This window comes from Amblyomma mixtum, chromosome 8 (assembly GCF_055824585.1).
Source record: "Amblyomma mixtum isolate Tamu chromosome 8, ASM5582458v1, whole genome shotgun sequence".
Classification (NCBI taxonomy): domain Eukaryota; kingdom Metazoa; phylum Arthropoda; class Arachnida; order Ixodida; family Ixodidae; genus Amblyomma; species Amblyomma mixtum.
Window position 1 is genome coordinate 118,335,115 of NC_143019.1, and position 20,331 is coordinate 118,355,445.

The 20,331-nt window shown below is 48.4% G+C and overlaps 1 protein-coding gene and 1 pseudogene across 2 annotated transcripts; both read left to right on the forward strand.

The window, feature by feature from the left end:
• Positions 1-333: 333 nt before the first annotated feature.
• LOC149334082 (uncharacterized) lies at positions 334-1,568 on the forward strand (annotated as a pseudogene).
• An 8,418-nt stretch (positions 1,569-9,986) lies between these two features.
• Positions 9,987-19,784, forward strand: LOC149334083 (uncharacterized). Of its 2 annotated transcripts, none has more exons than XM_089555008.1 (2): positions 9,987-11,812; positions 17,677-19,784. In XM_089555008.1, the coding sequence occupies exon 1, from the start codon at positions 11,130-11,132 to the stop codon at positions 11,790-11,792; it is 663 nt and encodes a 220-aa protein (XP_089411134.1). In that variant the 5' UTR covers positions 9,987-11,129; the 3' UTR covers positions 11,793-11,812; positions 17,677-19,784. The 2 variants fall into 2 exon arrangements, with proteins under 2 accessions (XP_089411134.1, XP_089411133.1); XM_089555007.1 differs by having other exon boundaries at positions 9,987-11,729.
• Positions 19,785-20,331: the final 547 nt, after the last annotated feature.

Here is a 20,331-nt window from a genome sequence, read left to right on the forward strand (position 1 = left end):
GACGCGGGAATTGAGTGGAGTCTTCAAAGGGCAGCAGACCTAGCGGTGAAGTACGCGGCCGAAAGAGGCCTGGCGTGCTCACCGCAGAAGTCGGAGCTCTTCGTGTACAATAGCGACAGCAGGAACAAGAGAGACGTAGAAATTAAAGCGGTGGTGGGAGGCCTGGAGGTGCCCAGGGTCGAGGAAATGAGGATCCTAGGCATGTTTATCAACAAGAAAGGCAACAACACCAATACCATAAAGAAATTAGCCACATATGCAGACCAAGTGGTAGGCATATTCAGGAGGGTAGCGGTAAAAGGGCGAGGACTAAAAGAAAGGAATCTCCTGAGAATGTCGCAGGCGCACGTAATAAGTCGGATCTGCTACGCGACGCCGTACCTAAACATGAATAAGGCAGAAATAGAGAAGGTAGACAGAATATTGAGGAAATGCACCAAGCGAGCTCTGGGACTTCCGATATCTACGTCGACGGAGCGGCTTGAAAAAATGGGGGTACACAACAGATGGGTTGAGCTGGCAGAGGGAGTGAGAATATCCCAATTAGAACGGCTCGGCCAGTCTGAAACGGGCAGGACAATACTCGAATGGGTAGGAATCCGGCCAGAAAGTAGCACGCACAAGATGGTAAACATCCCAGCATGAATCAGGGCCAAGATATGCGTCCCACCTATGCCGCGGAACATGCACCCCGTGTATAACAAGGAAAGGCGAGAACATAGGGCTATGGCCTACGAGAGGAAGATGAAGGAGCGACCGGCAGACCAGGTGGAGTACGTAGACGCGGCGTGCGGACAGCACGGGGCGGCTGTATCCGCTGTGGTCTACGGGGCAGGAGTACCAACGGTAGCGGCTTCGAGCCGCACGAGAGATGCCAATGCGGCGGAAGAGTTGGCGATAGCGCTCGCTTGCGTCGTTACCAAGGCCACGACGATTTTAAGTGACAGCAAAACTGCAGTAAGAAACTTCGCGAAAGGAAGAATCTAGGAAGAGGCCAAACACGTCCTCGAGGCGAGGCCGATAGAACGTAACATAGAGATAATATGGATCCCAGCGCATGAGTCTATTGCAGGAAATGAGGCTGCACACGAGCTTACCCGAGCTCTCTATCACCGGGCGGCCGCAGAGCAGCCCTCCCGCATAGATATAAAAGATAGCCTAATTTCATACCACGAGACCTCGGAACATTATAAGCTGAGCAGGAGGGTCTATCCGCCGCCCGACCGTTCCCTCGCAAAAGAGGAGGCAATTGCGTGGAGAAGATTGCAAGGGGGGAATCATATAAGCCCCTTCTGGGTATACATAACAATCTCCAAAGAGGAGAAAGACCAATATTGTATAACGTGCGGGGAGAGAGGCACTCTCGACCATGTCATATGGGAATGTGCTGGAAGCCCGGGCGCCGAGGAAAAGATAGAAGATAGAGAAGCCTGGGTGACCTTGCTGCGGAGCGAGGACCCCGCTAAGCAGCAACAAGCCATCCGCCTGGCGGCTGAGGCCGTGAAGCGACAATGTGTCTTCACCAGACGTTAGTTTGCGAGGCTCCTAAGTAGGGCTCCCTTAGGCCTGCGTGCCGGGGGGTCCAAAAAGGAGTCTCATTTCGGTGGAAATAAACGTTTTGATGATGATGATGACGGGCTACCAACTCGGCACGTCCGGTAACGGCGGCCGCTTGGCACGGTGCGCCGCGCTCCTCTCGCTAGAGGCGCTAGTGACGTTATAGCGTGGCGTCATACCAGGAGCGAGAGACGGGCTACCAACTCGGCACGTCCGGTAACGGCGGCCGCTTGGCACGGTGCGCCGCTCTCCTCCCGCTAGAGGCGCTAGTGACGTCATACCAGGAGCGAGAGACGGGCGATACTCTAAAAAAAAGGTGTGATCTTAGTCTTTTTGGGGGGTAAATCACTTGTCGCTGAGCTGACACCTTTTTGGGGGTAAGGTTACGCTGTTTCTTCGAGACTAAGCATTTATGCTCTTGCACATAGTGTAATGTTACGCTCTAATAGCCTAAACTTGCACTGACATAAGGGGAGTAACTTTCAACCAGTAAGGTATAACATTATGCCTTTCTAAGAGGGGTAAGTGTTAGTCTGAGGAAAGCATAAACATATCCTAGCTTGACAGGTGCAAGTTTGCACCTTTAGCAGGTAAATTTATGCTACACCAAGAAGTGCAAAATTACTTTGCCAATGACTAAACTTATACCGTCATAAACAGAGCAAAGTTTGCACCCCTGGGGTTCAAGATTATACCCTTAAATGATGAATAAAGTTACCCTTCTAGTGGCACAAGGTAATGCTCTACTGCAAAGAGTGTCTATGCACTATTCGGTGCTGTATTTATACTGCCCGCCCAAGAGTATTATTACCCTTCTGTAGCGTAAACCTGTCCACAGAATGCAGGACTAAAGTTGACCCATATGGTATAAGCCGTAGACTTTCGGGAAATGCAAGCAGTGTAAAAATGTTCTGACGAATCTTTCCTGTGAGATAGTCTGTGTCATCTTGTATTCAGGTACAGGTACGACTGCAGAATGCACACAAAGGATTCATCAAACAATTTGAGAAAGAAACGTACCGTCGTATTTATTTTGCCACATGCTACACCATACGACAGCAATGAGCCTGGCAGTCTTCTTTGAGCAGGTGGGGGCAGTGTGCACCATGCGTTTCACCTGGCCAGAGAAGAAAACATTGAGAAATTTTAAAACGACAAACCTCAGTACGACGTGGCCATGGGCTTAGTTAATTCAGGACTAAAAATGAAAAATGCATAAAAGGCAGGGATAAAGGGAGACGCATGAAAGTAACGCCACAAGTGCAGGCCTCTGTTTGTTGATGAGAACCGAAATGAGAAACTGTATGCAGGAAAAACAAAACATGTCCTAAATGACAACTACTTAATCATCTCACATATGCTGACATAATCACAAGCGTACTGGCTTCTCAAGAAAAAACTAATGCTGTGGCCAACAAAACGAAAAAACACTAAGGAATCAGAAAAATCTGGAATATTGTTCCCAGCGTCAGGGTCAAGCTGCAACCCCCGAATGCAGAAATGTAGCTTGGCTCGAACTTGACTTGTGCTGCTCTCAAGACGGCTTCATCGTGTGCCATAAACCTTACTCTACTTGGAAGGCGACCTCCGCTCTTACTTGGCTTGACCGAAGGCGGCCGAATCCCGGATGCCAGACTAGTGAGGGGGGGGGGGGGGGGGGGGGCGTGTCACGAAAAAAAAACACGTGCGCGAAATGGAGGTTACTAAAAACGCGAAAAAAATGAAATACAATTGCTCCCTCGAAGCAATTCAGAACCATGCAGCGCGTTTTATTTCTCTTGACTACAACCGTCATTCCAGCGTAACAAGCATCAAGTTATCTATATCTCTAACAAGTTTACAGACACGTAGGGATATCGCACTTCTTTGCTTACTACAGAAACTAATATACAGTCGTCACGCGTCCACACTGCCACTTACACGCCCAATGCGCACTTCACGTCGCCTACATAATAATCTTACCTTCCAACGTCTATTCGGCCGAACACTCGCGTTTAATTCTTCTGCTTTGCCACGTGCTATCAAGTGTTGGAATGGCCTTCCGGATTGCATTGCTACCATACGTGACCCATTAATGTTCAAAAACGAATTGACCACCTTTATGCATCCATGATATTGTACATAAATTGTGTTCGTATGTGTAATCAAATTCATGCAGTGCCGCTGTTTGTTTGCTGTTTTTTTCCTCTCTGTCAATATATTACGGTTTTCTTCAACTACGGTGATATAATTGTTTGCAGTCCAATGTATTTAATATTGTTTAGTCTTGTTCTTTAAATTTTTTACCATATTTTGTCTGCTAAATATTGTAACCCCTCCCCTCACACAATGTTCCAAGTGTGGAACCTGTGAGGGATTTGTATAAATAAATAAATAAATTAATAAATAAATAATAAATCCTTGCCTCCATTCTCATGCGTTTAATTCTCCATATTTAAAGTGGTTACGGTTTCATGCAGCCCTTGCTAATATAGCTCTGATCTCTGATGCCACTATATGTTTTGTTCCTTAAAGAGAAGTGCAGGTGAGATGATTATCTGAGCATCAATGAGTGACACCACCAGCTGTAATTTTCAGTGTGTTCAGCTTTCCCTATACTACTATAAATTTGAGTGTACCGTTTTTGGAAAAGAAGGAAAAGCTTCGGGCTAAACGTGAAATAATAGCAAGGTCAACTTACACATCTAAAGATTTGTCTTCACTAATGTGGTAATGAGGTAACATCATACACACAAAAGTATATGGGCCACATTATCATAAAGGTAACTTTTATTCCCATCCATATCCTGTTTCATACTGCATCTCTACATTATGCCTGTGCAAAAAGCTTTGGTTATGGACCGGCCTTCACTGAAAGGTTACATTAACTATCCAAGCAGCATAAAACAATCTCCTTCTATAGCACTGTTTTCACCTGAGCAAATTGCAAACCTCGATTTATAGATAGTTATGCTTCATCCAATGCTTGCATCATATGCAGCAGCAGCAATTCTCATGAATTAAATTTTGCAGGCACAGTACAATGCAACATTTATATAACTTCTTTTCAGATGCCTAGCGTAATGAAACTGTAAGCACTGACGACAGCATGCAAGTATTGTTATTGAAACAGTTGCCTTTCATATCTGCTGTCACGTGCAGGCACGTGAATTTAATTAAATTTTATGTTCACTACAATCTGAAATAAAACTAATATGGGTTCATGTGAGTTATCAGAAATTATTCGCGTCTGTAACAGTACCTTCCCACTCAAAAAAAAAGTGTGAAGAGTGCAAAGAACGTTAACAGCCTCGCACAGTTGCTTATCACATTAAGAAGCATGATTTTTCCAGCAACATGAATTGTACGCAGCACCCCTCAAACTTATTCAATATGAAATCTTTCCCTACTTTTGAAGTCCAGCCTGCTTTTGCCGAAAAAAAACTGTATTGTTACTTCACACAATAAAAAGAGGCCACAATTATCTAAATCATTATTCAAAAATTCTTTCACAACTAAGCCTTTGAAAACATTGAACAGCTCGAAAATCTGTAAAAGAATGGCTGCAGCTGCACAACACAGTACACTTTGTTCATTGATTGACATCAAGCAATGATGATCTTGCAACAATGTCACAATTACATAATAACATACATACCACACAAATCTACTCTCGACCAGTTGTGCAGTTTTGAAGAAGCCATGTTGGACTTCGGTGCTAGGAGTGACAGTGCTTGCACAACTTTGCATCCCTTCTTGTGCCAGGTGCACTCCAATAGAGGCATCATTGATAGCATTAGTGTAACAGTGATAACTTATATGTTCATTAAACCACATAATGGTCTCACACATGCTCAAAAACAGCAGAAATATGTTGAAAATGAGAAACTACAACTTTTCAATCCAAATTTTATCCATTACAGCACTTGCCGTAAGAGGCGTAATTGACTCAGTGCAGTAGTTCATACCAGACAGCTGCTGGCACAGGAAGCCTTGACAAACTTCTACAACACAATGGCTGAGTACCAGTGAATTGTCACTAAGTGGAATATAATTAACATATTTTCTAACAACAGTAATTCAAGAAAGAACAGAGAACTCTACTGTTACTGCTGATGAGACTGACAATATTCATAACGGGACAGGCGCTGTTTTTTTTCTTTGGTAAAACTTAGGCTACAGCGCCTGTCCTGTCCGGTCTTGCATGTCTTCTTTTTTTCGGGTTCCATAGCACTATGGTAATCTGTCGACAAAAAATAATGCCCAACAATGACCAAAAACCAACTAGACCAGACCAAAATCTGTATTGTTCAGAACAAAAAAAAGCTTAGAGACTAGCATATTCTCCAATTCAACCTCTCAGAGGGACATCAAACTTAGTCTCACTCTAATCTCACAACTGAACTAAGAGTACACAAGAGCATAAAAAGAGGTGACATAGACTGTACACTTTCATGATCTGATGTTTGGTCACCAACTAGCCGAGACCTTTTCACAAGAAAACAAAATTAACAAATCTACTTTTCACCATTAGTCCTCAGCCTGAGTGAACAGCAAGTTGCATATCAACTAAACACCATTGAAACGCTCACCTTGCCATTCCAGTGCACTAAAACTGCTGGCATGATAAGTCACGCTGTGGGTTAGCAAAGAATATTGCAAGCTGTGTGCGAAAATGACCGCATGCTAGGAAACGCAGAGCACAAATGAGCTGCTAATTTCTTGCCTATCAATATTTGACGTTTACTGTTTAATCGTTCGCTTTCTAATCCATGGTAAAAAACAAAATTCGCCAAAAATGCGACCTGGCAGGAGGAGTCATCTTGTAGCGCTAAAATTATAACAGGATTACTGTCCAATGAGAATCACATACAGTGCTACAGTAAATGTGAGCACTGCGCGCAGTACGTGTCACAGAAGCGCGCCCCTTTCGGAACGGAGACTGTGCTTTGGACTTACCTGACTGAATGGTCGTGAGCAGTGATAAATAGGTTGCCTCGACGAGACGAGCGGGAATGTTCTTGCGCCCAGGAGCCGAAGTATCAGAGCCTGCAGCGAAAGAAAGCATGGGAAAGATGCTTGCACATTGAGCCGCTGCGGTCGTGCTTTGTACACGAATCGGCACCCTCCGACCGCCTAGCGACCGGCTCAAAACAAGAAATAGCAACAAGTAGCGGCTCGCGCGCACAATCCATGATAAAGCATCTTTACAGAATACACCATAATTTAATGGCAGGAAACAACCCGTATAACTAAACGAAAAGGTCACTTACTTGTACGGTTGAAATTTGGCGCGAAGAATCCGTACGATGAGCTGCGCCGCGACGACATGGCGTTCGCTGTTTCTTCCAGGCGTTCACTCTTTCGCGAAGATGTCGCCCACTGCAGCGTCACACATCGATGAAGCGTGCACGATGAAGTAATCGCAGAGCACAAGCGAACACAAACGCACACGGGCCACACAGCCCAAAATGAGGAACGCGCGCCCTGAATCGCACGCAGGACACCCTGCAACAACTACGACGAGCGTCACGCGCAAACAGCAGCTTCGTCTTCGACTCTAGGGGAGGAAACAGCCAACCCAAATAGACAGGCACGTGACCGAAAATGAGAAGAAAAAAACTACAAGCCACTGCCATTGCTTCGCGCCTGCTTTTGTTCGGCGAGGCGACTCGCTTCACCTCTTTCGCTTTTCTCCGCTGACTGAGGGGATGTCATTATTCTCACCAGTGTTCCAAGGTCATGCCGCCCGCGTGCGGGGCAACAGCCTTCGGAGCTTGCAATGTGCGGGGAGAATGGGTGCGCCGCTCCGGCCATGTGGTACTAATTTTTACGCACTCTCCGCGTGCTCACAGCTCTTGCGTTCTCGGGTACAACGAGCGCCTTGCAGTATGCGTTTGAAATATTTAGTGCAGCCGGCTATTACGCAGATGCTGCCGTAAATCTGCGGTGTATGCAACAGAATAGTTTTGAGAGCAGTGGAACGTACGTTCTCGTCAGCTCTCATTTACTGCCGCATGCGGAAGGCACTGCGAAATAAATATCAATAAACTGCTCTTCCTGCACTTCTAAGTCATTCATAGAACTGGCTAAAAAAGCGATGTAAATGCTAGAGCATTACTGATTCCTCGTCAGATACAATAACAGTTTGCAATATTGATATGACATTTCAGCTTTCTTTTTGCTTACATGGCCGCACGTGTTAGGAGAATCCGAAGAAACCGAGTGACCAGAAGTTTGAGGCAAACAAATGGCATTCACGACATTTTTTTTGGCGCAGAAGAGGGTTTCAAACGACAGTCGACCACTGCTGATGTAGCAGTTATCATCGCTCGAGCGTACGCGAAGTTTCCGAAATATTTTTAAATATGGGTCAACTGAGCAAACATTGAGCACTGCCAGTGCTATGCCCGCCCAAGCACCAGTTAAGACCCTTAAACCGAAGGGGGGATTCGGACGATTCCGTCTATTATACGCGTTTTCATTTTATTCACTATAGGCAACTACTACCGCTGAATTTATTTATTTTTTGTTAAAGAACGGTTCATCAGTGCGATACGAGGTCTGCTAGAAAAGTATCCGCCGCGGTGGCTCAGTAGTTATGGTGCTCGGCTGCTGACCCGAAAGACGCGGGTTCGAACCCGGCCGCGGCGGTTGAATTTCTTTGGAGGAGAAATTCCAGAGGCCCGTGTACTGTGCGATGTCAGTGCACGTTAAAGAACCCCAGGTGGTCGAAATTTCCGGAGCCCTCCACTACGGCGTCTCTCATAGCCTCAGTCGCTTTGGGACGTTAAACCCCACAAACCAAACCAAAAGTATCCGACTTTGTTTTTTTTTACGAACACCTGATCGATTTGAAACAAGCACGCTTGCACCAGCCTACCTTGAACCTTCGTGCGCATGCACAAATTTTTTCTCGCCTGCCGATAGCGTCAGTCACTGGCACGCAGCGTTTGAGTGAGGCAGTGCGCAGTGCTCTCGTCGGTTTTTTATTGCAAGGAAAATGGCGGAGCGACATGAGCACCGCTACTGCATCAAATTTTGCCAGACAGAGCGGGACAGAACAAGAACAATTCTGCGCTGTTACTTGAAACGGAGCCACCGCGGCGGGCTTTCAATCCTGTACAAGTCGCGGGGATTTTCTCTGCAAAGACAGTGGGAGCGAAAAAGGGCTCATTGTTCTCGTCCAAGTGTACGCCCGATTAAAAAGTCATCTTGATATATTTAAACAGCGCCTGAGTTATACCATTAACAAGTACGCACAAAAAAACACCTAAGGGCATCGTTTTTTCAATTATAATTACTGATGCAACGAAAACTGCAAACTTTTCAACTTATTTTTTAAGATGCAGCATGACAAATTGACATTCTCTGGGACTTGCTTATGTGATCACCTTGTTTTACCAATCGCTCAGCTGTACATGACCCTTCATCGTGCATCTCATTGCCTTAAATTATCTGCAAAGTGGGCGTGAGATAGCGCAGCAGACAGCGACTGATTTCATCATGTCACGCTTGTTCTTCAGCACCCTCGAGAAAAGTGACTGGCTCGCATGAGTTTGTCATTATTGAAAAATAAATGCGACTTTATTGTGAAATTTGAAAGTAAACATTACTACACCTAGGCCAATCTGAAGAGCAATCTTTCCTAACGCTGCAATAATGGATCAAGTGAGGCGGCCTGCTTATAGCCTCAAAATCGCCAATAGGCAACGTGCGATCTAACAACAATCTCAAAGCAATACCACACACCCTAGCGAGAGCAGCAGGTATGTGTGGACGCACCCGCAGTGAAGTCACTCGATGAACTAAATGTAAAGGCAACCTTTCAGGAATACCGCCCGTCTTCCTTGCACATTCTGTTGAAGGTCGACATTCGCATTGGCAGAATGCAATACCATGTTTTCGCTGCGCTTTTTTCTCGTTGTTTTATGCCTTCTCCACAGGGCACAACCCAGAGGGGCATGCAGTGACCAATGCGATACGTAGCCCGATCACTGCGGAGAGTGCTAGTTGAGCTCTGTGTACTAGATGGCGCTACATTTAGATTATTAAGATCTTTCAACCAGTCGCGGCCTTCCACTCCATCTTTCAGCGGTTATAATCAGGAGCTTAAAAGAGGACGCCACACGTTGCATGAGTCAGTGAAAAGAACCACATCGACTGCACCTAGGCAAAGAATGTTATCAGCCAAAAGGAGTGCATCAAACAGTTCAGATTGTATCCGTTTATTAAGGCGGAAGCCTTTAATGTCTCACCGTTCTAAGCAGCAGTTGTCGACAAAAATGTCACGCTTTTCAATTGGTCGAAACGGTTGCGACGTCACAGTGCGCGAATTTCAAATGGGGCCAGTTGTACTTTGGCTAGTAGCCATGCAACCAATTGAAGGGATCGTATAGTGATGCTCTGAGTAAGTGGGACTCAGCTCAGTTAATTGCTTAATTGCCCAATTAGCCTGATTAACTTTTCTAGACAGGCCATATCAATAAATAAAAACGAGTAGGAAATTGGTCGAGCTCAGGAATCGAACCCCGGTCTTCGGAGTGCGAGACGAGCATGCTATCCACTCCGCCATGCCAGCTTTTTTTTTCTTTTTTGCCTGGCTTTGGCTCATGACATTGCACAACAAAAATACACATAACGCTATATACATACGACACTGTCGTGATCAGCCAGCCCGAGACTGGCTTCGTCAGCTTAAAATTCCCGCAACATACACCACGGCTCTAGTCTTGAGAGCCACTCGGGAGGCTCCGCCGCTGCTTTTTGGATTGAAAGAAACCAGTCCACGCTTTCCCAAAAATAAATTCGGGCCGGTCGTGCGTCTTTGTCACAATGGTAGCCTGCCATTATGGAGCGCCATATACAGTGGAGGCCCAAGAGCATTATGAGATCAAAAGGTGCCCCATCCTCATTATCAGTGCTTAAATAGCGAATTCCGTGCGCGTCAAGTGGTAGCTCTTACTTTATGGTCCTTTGGACGCAGGATCATGAGCTCCGGCGTAGCGGCGATAGCGGCACTTGCTGGCCGCGGAAACAGGTTAGCTGCCGACGCAGATCAGGAATACGAAATTGTTTTGCCTACCTTGCCTACAGGACGTGTTGTTCTTAACACGGTGTTTCTTCACGGAGACGTGAGAGCGAGGCCCTACAGGGTGGAAGATTTTCGGGATGCCCTGGCCAACGCTGGTGCGCTCCCCGACGTCGTGGCGTTGGGGGCGTATCAGATTAACCACGTTTGGGCGGTGACGATGAGCACCTCAGAAGCTGCGAAGAAACTTGCTGCCTGCAAAGAGCTACAAGTGAAAGGGCGCCGGTGCATTATTTTCGACCCTGAAGATCAGCAGGTAAAGCTGCGCCTGCATTGGATGCTTCACGGTATGGCGGACGACGACATCCGGACCGCTTTCGCGGCGTTCGGCAACGTGACGGAGGTGACGCGGGAGCGTTGACGTGTCCAAGGCTTGAAGGAGAAAGGCTCGACCACCAGGACCGTGCTACTGAAGTTGAAGCCGGGAATAAAGGTGGATGATTTGGCACACCAGGTCCGAGTAGCCGGTGAGCTGGCCCTCGTTGTTGTCCCTGGGCGACCGATGCAGTGCCTGCGTTGCCACGGCACGGGTCACGTTCGCCGCGACTGCAAGGTGCCCAGGTGTTCCCTGTGCAGGCGCTACGGACACGTGGACGCGGACTGCGTCCGTACCTACGCGTCAGCTACCTGGCTCGGAAAGGCGAACGACACTGCGGAATTCATGGACATCGCTGAGGCGGAGGAAGCAGCCACTGGTACGGACGAGGCAGGCAAGTCGGCTTCCACACATGCGACGTCTGGGACTCCCAGTGACGACACCAAAGCGGCCGAAGAACCAGAGAGCCAACAGCCGACGGGAGGCTCCCTCGGCGTCTCTAACGAGACGTCAGAGAACGGGGCGTGCCCATCAGAGCCCGTAGTCGTCGAGGGAAAGGACCTGAACGAGGACCACCACGAGAATACCGGCGCCCGCACAACAAGCGTCACGCCCCCCCTTAACACCCCGGCGAAGCGTCCCCATGACCAGGCCAGCCCCGAAGGGGACATAGTGGTAGCACCCGGTGTCGAGGAGCCCCCTGCAAAGACGACTCAAGCCCGGCGTTCGTCGTTACGGCCACGCCCAAACCATGCGGCTGACAAACGGTACTCCTCCGCAGGCAAGGTCCTACTCGAGCAGACTGATGTTCTTGCGCCGGATGATACCGGCGGCAACAGTGGCGTCTAGCGGCGCGCTAGACGTGGAAGGTAAGCACCATGGTGTTGGTTCCTTTCTCTTGCGTAAAAATGGCTCCCGCCTCCGCCTTTAGAGTCACTACATTGAATGTGAGGGGCCTGGCGGCAAGGAACAAACAAGGTCAGGTGTACCGACTTATTACGGAGCGCGAGATAGATGTATTGGCCGTGCAGGAGACGAAAGTGGACGGCAACGAAGGAACCGACAGCATGGTGCGACGTTTCACGACTAGATTTTATGCTGTCGACAGTCAAGCAGTGGGAACATCGGCTGGCTGCGTGCTTTTTGTAAAGATGCCGGGGCTAGAGGTGCAGGCTTATTTTTCGTGTGTGTATGGCCGGTGTACTGTGCTTGATTTTTGTCTTAACGGCAATGAGTGGCGCATTGTTACTGTGTACGCGCCGAATGTGGTTGAGGAAAGGGTTGCCTTTTTCCAAATCCTCCAAGAGCGCCTTTGTACGCAGAGGCTGGTCATTGTATTAGGCGACTTCAATTGTGTTCTTAATGCGCGCGATAGGTCAAACATCCGGGGGTTTCGAGAAAGGAGCACTGAAGTGTTGATGCGAATGATCGAGAACGGAAACCTTGAGGATGTGGCTGAACTTATTGAGGGTGCGCGGACAGTGCAGTTCACTCATTTCCAGGGCTCAAGCCATGCACGGCTGGACCGCATTTACGCATCAGTCGACCTTGCCCCTGATTGCAACCATTATGAAGTTGTGGGAGTCTCCTTCTCAGACCACTGTTTAGTTGAGTGCTGCCTGGGAAGTGTGAACTGAAGCAAGGCGTTTTCGTGGGAAATGTGGAAGCTAAACAACACGCTTCTTCAAGACGAAATCTACTGCAGAGCAGTAAAGGATGAAATAGAGAAAATAAACCCGCGCAAGAACCTGAATATTTGGCAACAGTGGGAGCTAAGTAAAGAATCTTTAAAAATCAAAGCAATAGAAAGGGCGACATGTATCCGTTATAAGGAAAAACAAGACGAAGCTGAGCTAAGGGCACTGCTTCAAACGCTGATGAAGCAGGAATGCAAAGAGCCTGGGAAATGGATAGATGTCAGGAAAACAAAACAAAAGATAGAGCTTATGGAACAACGGCGTTATAGCGGAGCACTAGTGAGGGCAAGGGCGGAAGACACAGCTGCTGGCGAAGCGCCATCGAAACGTGCTCTTGGTCTAGAAAAAGCGCGCGCTGAAAGAAATTACATCGATAAAATAGAATGAGGGGGTATCTTATCGGCAGACACTGACCACATCAAAGAAGCCTTTAATGAATACTACCAGAGGCTATTTTCATCGACTCCTGTAGACGCAGTAGCCTTTACGCATCAGTTTCTTGGTGCAATGACACGGCTTGACGAAGAAAGCAAAAAGTAAATGGAACTAGCAATAACTCACAGCGAGGTAGAGCACGCGATAGATCAGTTAAACCTAGGAAAATCACCAGGACCAGATAGATTCAGTGCGGCATTTTATAAAGAATTTAAGCACGAAATTGCCCCAGTGCTGTGTACAATTTTCAATGAAGCCTATCAAATAAACGTATTGCCTCCGTCTTTTGGGATCTCCCATACAGTGCTCATACCTAAAACGGATGATATAGAGAAATTACAATTGGTTACAGCGTATCGACCCATAGCACTCACTAATGTGGACTAAAAAATTTTTATGAAGGTATTGGCGCGAAGTCTGTAGACAGTGATATCGGATATTGTTGGACCCCACCAGACATGTGGAATCAAAGGGCGCTCAATTTTTTCCAACATTCACAAAGCGCGCAGTGTGCATGAAAGCTGTGACGACATCAATGGGCAAGTAGCGATGCTTCAGATTGATCTCGAAAAGGCATTTGATTGTGTTTCCCATGAAATTTTGTTTACCGTTTTAGACCATGTGAACGTCGGTTCAGTTATCCGTAAGGCTGTAGCCCTGGCGTATCGAAACTGGACGACAAGACTGATTGTTAACAAGAGTCTGGGGGCCCCCATTAGCGTGCAGCGTTCGGTGCGTCAGGGCTGCCCCTTCAGCCCTCTCTTGTTTTGTATTTACATCGAAACGCTGTGCAAGAAAATCATAGAAAACAATAGTGTTAATGGCTTTAGGTTACAAGCAGCTGAAGTTAAGCTGCTGGCCTATGCAGATAGCGTTGCAGTATTTACGGTTGATCAGGGGAGCATAAGTGAAGCTGTCGGGTGTGTACGCGCGTTCAGCGAAGTCACAGGTAGCGGGGTTAACTGGTCCAAGTGGTGGTGGTGGTGAAAACTTTTAATTTCTGAAATAGAGTTTGGGAGCCACAGAGTGGCCACGCTACATGGTCGGCGTCCCTAGTCCGGGACACCGCATGACAATGCCCCGTCTCTAGCCCGTTTCACCAGAGCCCTTTGGGACTCAAGCGAGGAGCAGTTGAGAAGGGCAGTCTCCCATGCCTCTCTGGAAGGGGTAGGGGAAGGGGGGAGGTGGGGATTTTGAGTACATGCCCACACCATGTGGAAGATATCACAGGTCTCCCCACAGTGTGGACATCGCCCATCCGTGTTAGGATCGTAATGCTTTAAGATTGCAGGACAGAGTAGAGTACCTGTCTGCAGGCGCCTTAAAGTTCGCTCCTCCGTCTTACTCAGCCCCTTTGCAGGGGCCGGGAAAAGGCGGTGGATGTCGCTATAATGCGTTATAATTTCCTTGAATCGCAGCAGCGGCTGGTTAGTCTCCGAGCCAGAAGAGCTGGGATGAGGAGCCCGGTGAGTAAGCGCTCGGGCAGCCGCGTCAGCGGCCTCATTACCTCGTAAGCCCTGGTGGCCAGGAGCCCAAATGATTCTTTTGGGTGTTGGATCAGTGGCAGTCCGTCTTAGAATGCAAGCAGCTAAGGGGGAGATCTCCCCTGCCAAGTAATGATCACATGCTTTTCGGGAGTCCGTAATGATGATTCTCGAATTGGCGTGGGCGGCAGCAAGCGCTATCGCTACTTCCTCGGCTCGCATTGAATTCGGGGCTCGAAAAGAGAGTCCATCAACGTGCATTTCCTGGTGAACGACAGCGGCCGTGTAAAATCCCGTGGGCGATGGGCCTGCTACGTCTACATAATATACACCGGGTCGGGAGCCGTGTTGTCTCTCAAGAGCCCGAGCCCGCGCTTGTCGCCTGTTTACGTGCATGTCGGTGTCCATGTTACGGGGGAGCGGGGAGACCCAGAGCATATGGCGCCACAGTACTGGGATACGCTCCGCCTCCTCTGGAGTGCAGTCGTGTTGGATGTGTAAGCGGTTTAGCAGGCGGCGCCCAGGGGCCGTCTGCATGAGCCGCGTGTATTGGTTCACGAGGTGGGCCTCCCGCAGCTCCTGGTAGGAGTTTAGCACCCCCAATGCCTTGAGTTTGGCATTAGAGGTAGTCACCGGGAGATCCAGGGCTCGCTTAGTTGCCTTGCGGATGACAGCGTCTATTCGCGCCTCGTCTTGCTTAGTAGTGCGGAGATATGGCACGGCGTAGAGGATCCGGCTAGTCACGAAGGCATAGACGAGCCGAAGCGCGTCCCTGCCCCGCAGACCGCCCCGCTTGTTGGAAACGCGGCGGATCATGCGCCCTACCTGTTCGCCTACTCTCTTGAGTTTCAGAATGGTGGAGTCCGGTCTGAGTCTGTGATGAATGAAAAGGCCCAGAATACGGAGCTCCTCCACCTCTCTAATAGGACCTCCTGACAGAGAGATGTGAATTGCTGTCCTATCCTTTGGGTTCGCTCTGACATGCAAAAGCTCTGATTTCGCTGGAGCACATTGGAGCCCACAGTCAATGGCATACGCATCGACTATGGAAGCGGCCTGCTGCCTTGGGCTCTGCCATGGATGGTGGCCATCCCACCCGGACCATTTCGCCAACGTACCGTGGGCGACGACCCCGGGCAAGTATTTGGGCGTTCCGCTCGATGCTTATCGCGATAGCGAGGTGTATTGGAAAGAGCAAACTAAAGACGCACGTGACCGAGCTGGGAAATATAAAGGAAGGAAGGAAGGGAAAACTTTATTTACACTAATGGCTTCTCCTGCGGTTTGGGGGCATCTTCAGAGACGTCTTGGTTCTACCCCCAGGAGCCTTCTCTGTCGAAGTCGTCCGCCTCTAATCAGTGGTCGGTTGCCCTCAGTCCAGGGCTCCGCTGGCCACTGCCGCCCATTGAGCTCGTTGTACCAGACCTTGTTGGTCTTCGCAGCGGTCGCTGGACAGCAGTCTCCCACTGCTCCTCACTCGGGTTTTGTATTTTGGGGACCACGTCTATGTTTTGGCAGGCCCATGTGATGTGGTATAGTGTAGGTTTTTCGTCGCACCAGGGACATTTGTTCGTGTATATCGTAGGGTGCATTTTGTTTAGTATATGTAGGTTTGGGAAAGCGCCTGTTTGTAATTGTCTCAAAGTGACAGCTTCCTCTCTGCTGAGAGATATGTGCGGTGGGGGATATCGCATTCTTCTGCCTCTATAGTTTTGTAGTATGGCCGAGTATTCCCTGGGTGCTGGCGCGAGTTCCGCGGTCTCGTCGGAAGCTCGGAAAGTAATGTATCCTAGAGCTATCCTGTCGGCCTCTCGGTTCCCTGCCACCCCCGTGTGCCCCGGTACCCACACAATTTTGTGTCGGATCTTGTCGTTTTGTTCTTCCCGGTTTTTAATTCTGTCACTCGCTGCGAGGAGTATACGGAGCGCCTGACGACCTATCCTGCCATTCATGTAATTTCGGCAGGCTGTTTGAGAGTTCGTAAGTATTGTTAGTGGCCGCCCGGTTCTATAGCCCTCCGCCACCGCTAGAGCAATGGCTACTTCCTCAGACTCTGCAGCTGTGCAGCCTCGGGGAGACGCGCTGGTCATTTCGCGTAAAGACGAATCGACCACCGCCGCTACAGCGATTTTGGTATCTCCTCCTCTCCAAGACGCGTCTGTATACACGGTCGTGGCTTGAGGAGCGTATGTTTTCTCGATGAATTCGGCCCTCGCTTCTCTTCTGCCTCGATGGAGGTTGGGATCCATGTTTTTTGGTATTGGCGCTACCTTGAGGGTCTTGCGAAGCTCGTCGGGAATCGTTGCCGTCCTCGACATTTCTCACATCTGCTCGCGGTATCCGAGCCTCTGCAGGAGCGCTCTTCCTGTCTTTGTTTGCAACAGCCTGAGTTTTTGCGACTCAAGCTGCGCCTCTCGTAGCTCCTCAAAGGTGTTGTGTAATCCCAGGGCCATGAGTTCTTCTGTAGACGTGTTGCGTGGTAGTCGGAGCGCTGTCTTATACGCTTTGCGTAGCAGGGCATCCGCTTGTTGTATGTCATTTTTGTTGAGGCACTGGTAGGATAGGCTGTACGTGATTCGACTAACTACTAGGCTTCTGACTAGTTTTAGTGTGTCTTCTTCACGCATGCCATGTCGCCTGTTGGTGATGCGGGTGATCTGCAATCTCCGCCATGCCAGCTCGATGGTTTGGAATGAACAAAGGCGCGTCTAGTGAATACGGTGTCTTGGCTCACTCCCATCCTCTTCCCTTCCCTTCCGGCGAGGTTTAGGTGTCCACCGAGATATGAGCGACAGATACATTTCCTTTCCTCAAAAACCAATTTACCGACGAGCGAGGCGTAGAACCGAATGGGCGATGGCGTTCTATGGACTCCCTGGCAGCGTTGCAAGACGCTGTCGCGTTCCACTCTTAGAGGCGAAGCTTAAAATCTTAACCACACATCAGTGACCGCACTTTAGGTCAAAAAAGTGCCACCCTGAATTTTGCGGGTGTCCACCAAGATATGTGAGACGGTTACTGCGTAATTTCCTTTCCTCAAATACAATTTTCATTGTCTTCATTACGGGCCATCTTTGTCTTTCTTCTTTCACTCCCACTTCATCCCTTCCTCTACAGTGCGGTTCAGGTGTCCACCGAGATGACAGAGAATTACTGCGCCATTTCTTTTCCTCAAAAAGCGTTGCGTTCAAAGGGCAAGGCATCGCGCCGAACGGGTGGTGGCGTTCCGTGGACTCCCTGGCAGCGCTACAACATGCTGTCGCGTTCCACTCCTAAAGGCGAAGCTTAAGCGTCATTAATTAGCGGTCAATTAGTATTTAGTCATTAATCAGTAATTAGTCACTGATTAGTAATTTGTCATTTCTCGTCATCAATTATGTGTGACGTCATCCGGTGGTGACGTCACCAGTGCCACAGAGGCAGTCAAAGTGGTGCGGAAAACGCTTTCGCCTGAACGCACTTTAGACAGTCAAAGTGCCCCCTGAATTTTTCCAGTTTTCGTTACCGATACTGACGGCGGCAAATCAAAAGCAATCATTACGACTGCTTGACAAGCCTCGCCTCCGCTACAGCAGGGCAGTTCAGTAAGGACTAAGAATGGTCAGTTCACTACAGAGACATAAGAATTCCAGGCAGACGGAAGGGCAAGATGTATTGTAAAAAATCAAGACTAAATTTGACAAAAGAAAATGCACGTGCAGTACACATCGTTTATAGTTTATACACATTCTAACACATTGTAGGACTTAGTTTACATACGGATTCCGTAAATGAGAGCCAGACAAACGGTACAGCATTTCATAAAATGGCGTATTTAACTATTTTGCAAGCATATAGTACAGTGCGGAAACGCTATAGAAACGCTTTTCAACCGTGTTAAGGAGTGCGTAATTTGTTGTCGCTTCGTGTACTGCGTCTGATGCCTTGCAAGTGCTAAATCGTTAGAATGTATTTGCCATTTCTCGCTTATTTTCTTTTGCAGAAAGATCCAAACCAGTTGTCGAACATTGCGTTTATGGGTATTATTTTCTATTGTAGACAGCAGGAATGTGATGGCGCCTCATATGGCACGTTGGTGATTGCACGAAGTGATCTTTTCTGTAAAATTAGAAGCTTCTGGATGTTGGATGCTTCCTAAGACAAGGAAGCAGCACGATGTATACATAAGAAAAGAAGAAAGCGCTACAAAGGTGCAGGTTTGTGTTCATCCCCCAAATATACTTATTACGCGAAATTATTCCGATCGATCTCTAAAGGCCTATCCAGATTTTGCAGGCGTGGGTATGCCAGGACATAGTTGCGGGAAGCACCACACCAAGAGATGTGAACGTTTTCACATATTCAGTGCGAGTGTTCACAAAATACATGGTCTGTTCTGAAAGTAGTAGGACTCATTTTTTTAAACAAAATTTATTCAAGAGAATGGTACAAACGATTACAATTTTTCAAGGTAGCACCCTTCCGCACCTACACGCTGCTGCCAATGAGTTTTACAATTTGCGTACGCCTCCAGGAACGCCTGGACCGGAATGCTGTTTAGCTCCCTCGTCACGGCCTGTCTAACCACCTCTACCGATCAGTGATGTTTGCCCTCGAGCGTCAATTTTATTCTCGGGAATAGAATAAAGTCTGGCGGGGCCCCGTCGAGGCTGAAGGGGGGCTGAGGCGGCGTTGCCGCCTTGTGCTGGGCAAAAAAATCGGGGTCCTCATTCACATGATGAAGAAGATCCTACCGGTTGGCCTTTTCCTCCTCTGACTACACTCCCGGCACCAACTTCGCGCACGCTTTCCTCATGGATACGTTTTCTGTCACGATCTCAAAAACTTGGGTTTGAGGAATGCTCAAGTCATCAGCAATCATTCTGATACTCATACTACGATCACTGTTAAGTAAATATTCCACTCGCTAAACATTTTCGTTGGTCTTGCTGGTCAAAGTGCGTCTTAAGCGGTCGTCTTCCTCCACTCTTTCCTAACCTTCTCGGAAAAGCTTGTGCCACTCAAAAAACACCTGATCTACCCATGGAAGCGTCACCGTAGGCCTCCTTAAGCATGTTGTGAGTCTCTTTGCCCGTTTTATTAAGATTTACTCAAAATTTGATCGCGTATCGCTGATCCAGTAAACGCTCGACGATTCTGCGTGACGAGACGTTTCGACAGGGGTTCACAGTACAAGCGACCTCCTCTCTTCAACGGCCGAGAGCCGACTGCCGATTTCCGCCAGCATTCCCAATAGGGAAGCGCACCTGAAGTTTGCTGCCACTGCACCAGCGCCACTTCTCCCCTGCCGGTCATTTTGGCGTTTCCGTCCGGGCACGTCGCGGGCGGAGCGTATTGAGCCAGCAGCCTGTCGACTGGTATGCGCGTGCTGCTCGCGCAGCTGTCATTCTCTCTTTCATTGTGAGCACGCGCCGTCCTGCGCGGGCGCACAAAAGTGTTGTTGCCGCTCGCTGTGAATTCCGCGACGTTCTAAGAGTGGAGAAACTTGTTGTGTCTGGGGCTGTCACAATAGTTCTCTGAACATCGACGGCCAAGGACTGCCCGTGGAATTCTACAGATTTCCTGGAGATGTCCTACATTCTTGGGGGAAAAAATTTAATATTGGAAAATAGTAACGTACAGTAACGGAAATATTGAAGGTAATGGTCCACCCTTTCTATATGCTGCAAAATCTTAAATATTTTTCATCGCTCGTATCGAGCAGTTGACGATAGGAAAAACGTTAAAACGAAAAAAAAATGCAAGCCTATCGATGGGAGGTTGCTATAGTGA